The 10,000-nt window shown below is 45.8% G+C and overlaps 1 protein-coding gene across 2 annotated transcripts in view; it reads right to left on the bottom strand.

Moving 5' to 3' along the window:
* The window catches only part of klhl29 (kelch like family member 29), a 356,868-nt gene that overhangs the window by 171,683 nt on the left and 175,185 nt on the right, over positions 1 to 10,000 (bottom strand). For both annotated transcript variants that reach the window (XM_080452938.1, XM_080452939.1), the window contains one exon: positions 4,817 to 5,368. In XM_080452938.1, the coding sequence (XP_080309064.1) occupies positions 4,817 to 5,368 (552 nt within the window). The remainder of the gene's footprint in view (positions 1 to 4,816; positions 5,369 to 10,000) is intronic.

The raw sequence follows: 10,000 nt of genomic DNA, 5'->3' as shown, positions 1-10,000 counted from the left end.
CGCCATTCTATGTCACACAAAAGTAGCTAAAATAGCTGATCTACAAGCTCAAAACGGTTTGAGCTTTTAGATCTGCTATTTTTTAATTGGAATACTGATTTTTTTTGTGCTATTTTTTTATTGAAATCCTGAAAAGTAACATGGTTATTTAATTTCAAATATATTTAGTTATACTTATGTTAACTTTATGAATACATTGGACATAAAAATACAATAGCATTTTAATACTAGTCATTAAGCTACTAATAAGACGTAATTAAAGCAGGTCATGTTTGCATGTTTGGAATTGTAACAGCTGAAATCAATGATATATCAGTATTCCGATATTAGCCTGCGGGCCGCATTAAGTGAAGGTGTGGGCCGCATGTGGCCCCCGGGCCGCCAGTTGCCCATGTATGATCTATCACCTCCTCCTACTGTATCACACCTCATCTATCTATCGTCTCCATCTCACCTCCTCCATCTACCTATCACCTCCCCCATCTCTCACCTCCTCTACAGTACCAATCATCTTCACCTACTGTATTACATCTACCAATCACATCGATCCACTCATCACTTCCACATGTCATCTTCACCTATAGATGCAGCTCCACCTACTGTATTAGCTCCGCCCATCCAATAGAGGGGTAAAGTTCCTGCCCACCACCACAGAGAGGGGTTGGAATCCTCCGCAGTAAATCCAGCTAATTGGCCAGCTACTCCAATGAGCTCCTCCAATGACCTACAACTGGACAAAGCCCCCAGGTCAACATATTCTCAGTCCGGCTCTGAAAATGCAGCAGTTCATCCACTATACATCTTACCCTTTTAGTATAAAGAAAATATTGCAGAGGCAATAGTTTGATTCTACTTGTTTTTAAGGCCAGAGTAGCCTACTATGAAGAAGGCATGAGTGGGGCAGGACTACTCATATTTTTTTTCATCTGTTAATTACTGTGTGTTCTTTCAAATGATATATTTAATTACTGCAGCCATTTTAAGGATATTTTAAATGACTCGCAGAGGGATTGCGCATTGCATCCCTAATCTCAGCATCTATCTGTGTGTGTGTGTGTGTGTGTGTGTGTGTGTGTGTGTGTGTGTGTGTGTGTGTGTGTGTGTGTGTGTGTGTGTGTGTGCGCGTGTTCACATGGTACGACGAGGGTCAGAGGGCAAATGTGTGAGAGTGGTGATGATCCCTGTAATATCTTTATGTTCACGTTTTATTGCATTTGAGCAATAGAATACCCCTGAAGGAATCATAAAGTCTAGGCCAGAAAATGAGTGTGTGTGTGTGAGTGCGAGTGTGTGTGTGTGTGTGTGTGTGTAAGTGCGAGTGCGAGTGCGAAAGAGAGAGAGCGAGAGAGAGAATACCTATACCTTGCTATCCCATCCATAATTTCTCCAAAAGGGCTGGACTGAAACTGACCCTAAATCAGTCGGTGCTTTCTCGTCTCTCGTCTCTCATCACAAACCACAGCATTACTGCCACCTCCCATAACAAAGCATCCACATGCCGTAAAAATGCAAAGCAGCATGGGTTGCGACACATCTCTAACAGTACAGCTAGAGAGAGGGTGAGGCACCCACACCTCTGTTTGCACGTTTCAGCACCATGCTCACTCAGCAGTGATGCTAAGTCAGCAGCAAAGCGCCCCATTGGTATGCGGTGTTAACTCCCGTGATTTAGAACAGAATGCATGACAAGTGTGAGGGCTTGTCACTTCAGAAAGGAAAAAAAAGAAAGAAGAAAAAACCTTCTGCCTCTGCTACTGAGTTATAGAGAGAGAGAGAGAGAGAGAGAGAGAGAGAGAGAGAGAGAGAGAGAGAGAGAGAGAGAGAGAGAGAGAGAGAGAGAGAGAGAGAGAGAGAGAGAGAGAGAGATGAAGACAGAATGGCAGGAGCAAGAAAGAGACAGAGAGAAACAGAGAGAGAAAGAGAGACAGACAGCACAAGAGAGTAAATATAGCGGTGATTGTGTCTGCAAGGTTAAGTGGTCTTCACGCTGGAGAGGTCCCCATGCCACTCGACGGGGCTTGTTGAGAGGAGATGTGACAACTGCTAATTCACTGGCATGAGGCGCTAGCTGTGCCCACCTCTACCTCCATTGTCCCCGTTGACCTCGGCACGGTGACACACCCGCTGACGTCTCTCTAAGGCGGAAAAGGGGCGGAAAAATGCAGACAAGACGTGCATTTAAAGCGCCTCTGTTCCATGGTTTGACCTTCAGAGAGGTCTGAACAGGATCTCAAGTACACACGGCACTGTACAGCCGCGTGACGTTCTGACAACTCATAAAAGCTTATTGTCTGCAGCCGCTTCTGCCGTTTCTCAATTTCCACCCTCTCCAAAGCTGCTGATAAGAATGCCAGACGGCAGCCCTGTGCACATTCGTGCATAAGCAGTAAGCGCGACACGATATGGAAAAATGCTAAAATAAAGAATAATAATAGTCATTGTGTGAGCGCCGGGGCTACTGAATGCTTAACAAGGCTGCAGTCTTTATTTCCCCTTTCTGTCAAACGGAGGTGTATAATGGCTCGGCTTAAATGCTGTTTTTTTTTATATATGTTTTTTTAGGGCAATCACAGATAATGGCTCAAGGCACTCCGTCCAAGATGGCGTGGGGAGACGGCAAACTGTCATAAGGTGAAGACATGTTGGACCAACGCAGCCCGTCTAATTAGCTTTTTCCATTTTCACCTGCCGCCTTACTTCAACATATCACCGCCAGCCAGCAAGATATAATTGCTTTTTTGCATCAGGTCTACGAGCTCATTTGCAGGCATTTTATTGTTAAAAATTAGTAAGGAGCTAAAAACAAACAAGAACACACACACACACACACACACACACACACACACACACACACACACACACACACACACACACACACACACACACACACACACACACACACACACACACACACACACACACACACACACACACACACACACACACACACACACACACACACACACACACACACACACAATCTAAACCAAAATTAAAAGCTTCATTAAATGTGAAAATTGGTCAGGGAATTGTGAACATCTGTTCCTAGGGCCCTGCATCATAAACTCCAAGGTTAAACCAAACACCAATTTACAGCTTAGAGACTCTGAGAAACACAAGTCAACAACAAGGCTCCAGAAACAGCACAGTGAGAAGTGTGAGAGTCATGAACGAAAGCTGCGTCATATACAGCATGCATGTGTAAAAGATTCATGTCAGTTCAAAATGTTACATCTAGCATTCATTAAACATGCTAGGTGTGTGTGTGTGTGTGTGTGTGTGTGTGTGTGTGTGTGTGTGTGTGTGTGTGTGTGTGTGTGTGTGTGTGTGTGTGTGTGTGTGTGTGTGTGTGTGTGTGTGTCTGTATTTAAAAAATTGCTCAACCCATTAAGACCTGGAACGCATCGGTTTAATTTTTTGATTTGAGCTAAAAAGAATTATTTTACACTTTGGCTATTCAAAAATAGCAGATCTACAAGCTCATAGCGCGGCACCGAGTGCCGCGCTACGAGCTTGTAGATCTACTATTTTTGAAAAATCATGAAAATGTGTGCAAATCTTTGAATATATAAATTATTTTAAAGCGAACATTTTTAACTCAAATCTTTGCTTATGGGGGTCCCTGGAACAAAATATAGATGGGGGTCCGCGGCCAAATGCATATAATTTTGGGGGTCCTTGACAATTATGAAAAAGTCTGAGAACCACTGATATACAGTAGAAACATAAGTTTCTTTGAAAACTGTTGGGATTTAGAAGACATTTGTAGAATCGGAACCTCAGGCCTTAATGGGTTAAAGCGACAACCACTGCTGCTGTCCACTGTGTGACGGGTGAAGATGAGTTATGTATAACTGCTATGGTGTGTACTTTGTGCAATACAGTATACTGTGCAGGGGTACACATTTTCAGTGGCGGCCAGCTGCCGGGCCGGTCTGAAAGCACAACAGTTGTCTGTGACCTTGGTTGAAGCTTTCAACTGAATTGGCTCCGGTTGCAAACTGTATTTTAACAACCTCTTGCCAGAAGTGTTCGTGCCCCTGTTTATGAGTTCTGGCATGAGAAGGCGCTCCGGCATACAAGCCGACGTCTGTGTGTGTGTGTGTGTGTGTGTGTGTGTGTGTGCGTTTCATTCCGACATGGACCGCCACGTGACTCGGCTTGAGCAGAGGTCACTGGGAATCTAAAAAAAAAGAAAATAGCTCGCAGCACATCAATCTAACGGCTGACACCCTCTCTCGGGCGTGCTACTGAGCTCTGGTTCAAAACCACCTGGCTTTAGCCTCTGGAAGGCTCCGTGGCTAGTGTATCAAAGGGGTGTGCACGAGTGTAACAGGTTGAAAATGTTTTGTTTTAACCCATTAAGACCTAAAGCCGATTCTACAAATGTCTTCTAAATCCTAACAGTTTTCTGAAAAAATATGATGTTTCTATATCAGTGGTTCTCAAACTGTTTCATGTCCAAGGACCCCCAAAATGATATGTATTTGGCTGTTTTGTTCCAGGGACCCCCAGAAGCAAAGATTTGAGTTACAAATGTTCGCTTTTAAAATAATATAAATATATTAATTTGCACACATTTTCTCGATTTACAAGCTCGATGAGTGCCGCGCTATGAGCTTGTAGATCTGCTATTTTTGAATAGCCAAAGTGTAATTATTTTTTTTTGCTCAAATCTTAAAAATGGCACAGATGCGTCCCAGGTCTCAATGGGTTAAGTACTGTACTCTTTCTCACACTGACGGCGAGAGCCTTTTTTACAAACTTTACGTTAAAGATGTTCCACCAGCAGCAGAGGCTGGCCACCGGCCCTTACCTTTGGGATGTCCCGGATCGCTGAACTCGTACTTCCCCATGCCGACCGTCCGTAGCATCTGAAGGCCGTTGTTGGGACCATCCTGACAGGCCGCGCCCACCGCTGTGGACTGGCCCTGCGCCGCCGCCGCCTGGCCATTCGTGAGAGGCAACGCCGGGGGCTGAATGAGGGGGTGGTGGGCGGGGTGGGGGGTCAAGTGGCCGTTCCCCATCACGCTATGAGGGTTCGGATGAACTACGTGATTGGCCGGGGCGGTGTGGGGGGAGGGGTGGCCCGCCGAGGGGTACGGGGAATGGCCGGGCATGCTCAGCACCATGGAGGGAGGCTGCTGCTGCTGGCTGTGGCTGGAGTGCGGCGGCAGCTGGAAGTGGGCCGTCATGAGGGGGTGGTGGTGAGGGGGGTGCATGGGCGTCTGGATGGACGGGGTCACTCCGATGACGGGGGACTGGACCGTCACGCTGTGGCTGAAGGAGGGAGGCTGGGGGAGGCCGTAGCTGTGTGGCAGGAGGCTGGGCTGGCTCACCGCGGCTACCGACGGAGCCCAAGGGGGACCTGAGAGAGAGAGAGAGAGAGAGAGAGAGAGAGAGAGAGAAGGGGAGAGAGAGAGAGAGAGAGAGAGAGAGAGAGAGAGAGAGAGAGAGAGAGAGAGAGAGAGAGAGAGAGAGAGAGAGAGAGAAAAAGAAACAGTAGAAGGGAGGGAGAAAATTATCAATTGCATTTCCATGTTCATCTTCAAAATAAAAAGTTACTTTTGTTGCTGAGAATTGGGTTTGTGGCTTCTTTTTGTCTTGGTAACAGAGATCAATACTAGGACACTGGGCCCGTGGTAGTGCTTGGAGCATCAACAAGTTGTCTTGGATGCATTGGTTGGCAGTAGAGATAACCGCACAACAATGTCCTTGGGCAAGGAATCCTCAGAAAAAAAACATGTCCAACTACTGAGATCAATGCAAATGTCAGAGCAAAATAAATAAATACATAAATATGCTAATGTGAAAAAGCAGGAAACAATTGCAGTCCTCAACTTTCATCAGTGCTAAATTATGTGCTACTTATGTTTACTATTGCGTGCAGAAACCAACTGGAACACCTGGACGCAACCCTCTCCACGCCGTGGACACTCTCCGCTGGTCAACGTTTGTTTTGGCCTCCAGGCTTTCACTTTCGGATAACACACAGAAAAGGGCTTCCTATGAATCTATTTGCCTCTGAGATCACAGCGGTAATAAGACTAGGACGGATTTAGTGTACCAATCCGCCGAACAAGCATCTGTGAATCTGTGAGCCGAGAGTAAGTAAGTACGTACTATAAACTTACAAACTATATACATGTAGGAGTCTGTGTTTACCCAGAAACTCCGAGCCAACCATTTTCTCCACACCAAGGCAAGAACCAAGGCGCTAGATTATTATTGTAAGCGAGGCCCTCTCTAGGTCACTGCCCGGGACAGAGGAGTCTCGGAGCTGATCTGATTAATCTTATAAATATGCAGCCATATTGGACCTGGCCCCATGCCTCCCTCCTTGCCCGATATCTCCCCTGCTCCCGGTCTTCCTGCAGCTCCCCTCGTGCCCCCTCTTAGTCCCCCTGCTCCAAAAATAACCTGCCATTGCTGCCAAGGAGCCAAAGGCTGAATCGCAGCACACAAAAGAGCCTGGTTCTACTTGGACCGGGCCCTGCTAATATAATGTGTAGCGAGAAAGAGTCTGTGCATAATGTGGATGAGGGAGGAGGGGGGGGGGGGCGAGAAGAGAGAGGAAACGGACAAACAGAGAGAGAGAGAGAGCGAGACAGATTGCAGAGGTGGACGGACGAGAGGGGAAGGAGAGAGCAAAGGGAGAGAGAGAGAGAGAGAAATGATATGGAGGCCACCTCGATGCATAATTCACATCAATCCCTGAGCCAATCGGGAGCAGCTCCGCGGTCTTCATTTTTTCCCGCTGTTTGCAGCTCCCTAGCTGCTACCGAGGGATCAATCTGAGAAACTAGGGTTGATGGAATTGGAATAACTCATACTGTTTGATTAGGTCCAATACGACTGCATATTTATGATATTATTAATCAGATCAGCGGATAGATCAGCGAGGCCTTAATGAGGGGCGACCTCTTCGCTGGGGGGCTCCGATTACAGCCTGTCACACATCTCTCTTCTTCTTTGTTTACAGTGGTGGTGATGTGAAACTAGTCTTTTTCACTTGAATATGTGATTAAATACACAGAGACTCTCATTAGCAGGGCACAACATGCTCTTGGATTCACACAGGTCTCAATGCTCGTGAGCGGCTTTAAAACATTAATTGCATTAACTCTTTAAGACCGGGAACGCATCTGTTTGTCATTTTTAGATTTCGTTGGGCTATTCAAAAATAGCAAATATACAAGCTCATAGCGAAAAATCATGAAAAGTTGTGCAAATTTTTAATTTTTTTGGCAGACATTTGTAACTCAAATCTTTGCTTCTGGGGGTTCCTGGAACTAAATATTTTACAAATGTTCGCTTTAAAAAATATATAATCCAGGATTTTGCCACTAATTTTCACGATTTTTCAAAAATAGCAGATATACTAGCGCTATCGGTGCCGCGCTATGAGCTTGTATATCTGCTATTTTTGAATAGCCAAAGAAATCTAAAAATGACACCCAGATGCGTTCCCGGTCTTAATGGGTTAACTTTATGTGGATTCTGCCCCCTGATTGCTCTCTTGTACTCTATAATTAAAATGTGAAAAGGGTATTAGCCGTTTTCAAAAGTGCCTCTCACTTTAAAAAAAAAAAAAAAGGAAAAAAAAAGAAAGGCCCAAAATTCCATTAAAGAATTTCCATTAATTGCTCAGTCAACCGCTCATGACAATCTTATTTATTTTCAAGTTATTTAAAAAGAACAAAAAATGTCAATTGCCAACAACTTTTCAAAGAGAAAATGAGAAACTTCCTATACGAAACGGCTGGAAACCCGTTGATTAATTCTGGCATAGACGATAGAAAACTCTCTGTCACTGTGGCTCAGTGGAGTGTGGAGAAGGAGCTGGCTCAGTTTACAAATGTCAGTCAGAGATTTGGAATGGTGCACACGTGCCAATCAATATGCAGCGCCATGCTTCGATTTAGAGAGTGTCATATGCGACTGTGTGCACAGGTCAGTGACATCTCACTTTCCCCTCACACTTCCCACGAAGACAGGGGGGGTTTCGGGTGGACGGGGGGGACGGGACGGGTGGAAGTGTGGAGGGGGCGAAGGGATGGAGAGGTGCAGGGGTGAAGGGATAGAGAGAGCAAGGGGTGAGACAAGCGAGTGAAGCCTTGTTCGCTCAGACACAATACTAAGAGCCTGAGAACTTCATGGCCCATTCATCCTGCGTCCTCCCCCCCCCCCCCGCCTCACACAGCAGGGTCCCACGGCCACGCACCAGGGGACACACAGCAGACGTCTGCCAGGAAGCCCTCCACCTCGGGTGGCTGAGCACCGCACACAATGGCACAGCTCCCTGTTCTCTCTCTCTCTCTCCCTCCCCGTCACAGCACCCACCGCAGGCATTGCGGGGCTGGTTTCGGCTGAAGAAACCGCTCCGCTACAGTACGTGAACTAAACTGAACTGATCAGCCTGTTTAACCCACTAAGACCTGAGAAGATTCTAGAAATGTCTTCTAAATCCTAAAAAAAAATTGAGAAAAAAAAAAAAAAAAAAATCTCGGTTTTTCAAAAATAGCAGATCTACAAGTTCATAGCGCGGCACTCGGTGCCGCGCTATGAGCTTGTATATCTGCTATTTTTGAATAGCCTAAAGAAATCTAAAGTGACACAGATGCGTTCCAGGTATCAATGGGTTAATAATTAATCCGTGCTATAATTAAATCTTTATTGAAAGTGTGCAAGTTACACCGAGGAGGTAATTAGCCCCGATTAAACCACCCCGAGCTCTAGAAGGGAGTGTGCCAGCCTAGCATAGCCCGGGTCAGCCTGGACAGGTTTTCCTGTGTGACTGTTACATGTCGTGTATTTATTGGGTTGTTGTCTTTCCTTGCTGTCTTGATTGCTGCCCTCGAACACTGGGTCCAGTCCTGATTGGCCCATTCATCCAAGACTCTTGCTCAATCACACGCCGCCTCATCAAACTTCCCTGATTGGCCCAATGCATCCAGGAATCATGCACAATCTATTATTCTGCCTCATCACCTTCCCTGATTGGCCCATGCATCCGCGCATCTCGCCCAATCATATTCTGCCTCATCACCTTCGCTTGATTGGTCCAATGCACGTATGCACGTACAGTATGTGCCCAATCATATTCTGCCTCATCAACCTTCCCTGATTGGTCCATGCATCCAGGAATCATGCCAAATTATACTCTGCCTCATCGCCTTCCCTGATTGGACCATGCATCAACGTATGATGGCCGATCATATTCTGCATATTCATCACCTCCCCCTGAGTCATGTCATCCAATCCTTGGCAGCCACCTCCTGCTTAAAGCCCTGTCTGTCTACCTGCAGTCCCCCATTCATTGTTGAACTGACGACTCCTGGTTGCTGTGTTGATGAAGCGCAAGGGGGCGGGGGGGGGCGGGGGGGGGGAGAGAGTCAGCGCACTGAAGTCAAGGCACAGACGGCTGTGTTGTTGACGGACAACGGATGCACGCTTATGAGAAACAACAAAAATAAAACCTGGCAAAACAGTTGTGTGCATTAGCGCAAGAGGATAAAGGAAACATTCAGTCTAAATGTCCCGTTTGCTAATTCACAACTACTACTACTACTACTTTTGTATTTGAAACTTTACATTTCTCTAAATATTATAAACTTTCAGGACAGCCCAAGTACAAATATCATTTATGAAAAGGCTACTATAGGCTACAGTGAAGTCGGACTGAATAATGACTGAAACGTTTTTTTCTTTTTTACTCTCTTGGTGTGGGGATTATCTGGCATTGTGAATACAGAAACCTCCATATTTGGGTAGACAAAGACATACAGAGATCTCCATCTATATGGACAGACAGGTACAACGGGTTCTCTGACAACTCCCCCGACAGCATGACTAGGATATTTTGCTTTGCTAATTACTAGGGCCGGGACTTTATCGCGTTAATTTCGATCAATTAATTACAGAAAAATTATCGCGTTAAAAACATTTACGCATTTTAATCGCACCTATTTTTGCACCGCGGAACGTTTCTCACTGGACG

This window comes from Gymnoscopelus braueri, assembly GCF_963280865.1.
Source record: "Gymnoscopelus braueri genome assembly, chromosome: 16".
Classification (NCBI taxonomy): Eukaryota; Metazoa; Chordata; class Actinopteri; order Myctophiformes; family Myctophidae; genus Gymnoscopelus; species Gymnoscopelus braueri.
The sequence above is the reverse complement of the archived record's forward strand: the minus strand, read 5'-3'. Positions and strand labels throughout refer to the sequence as shown.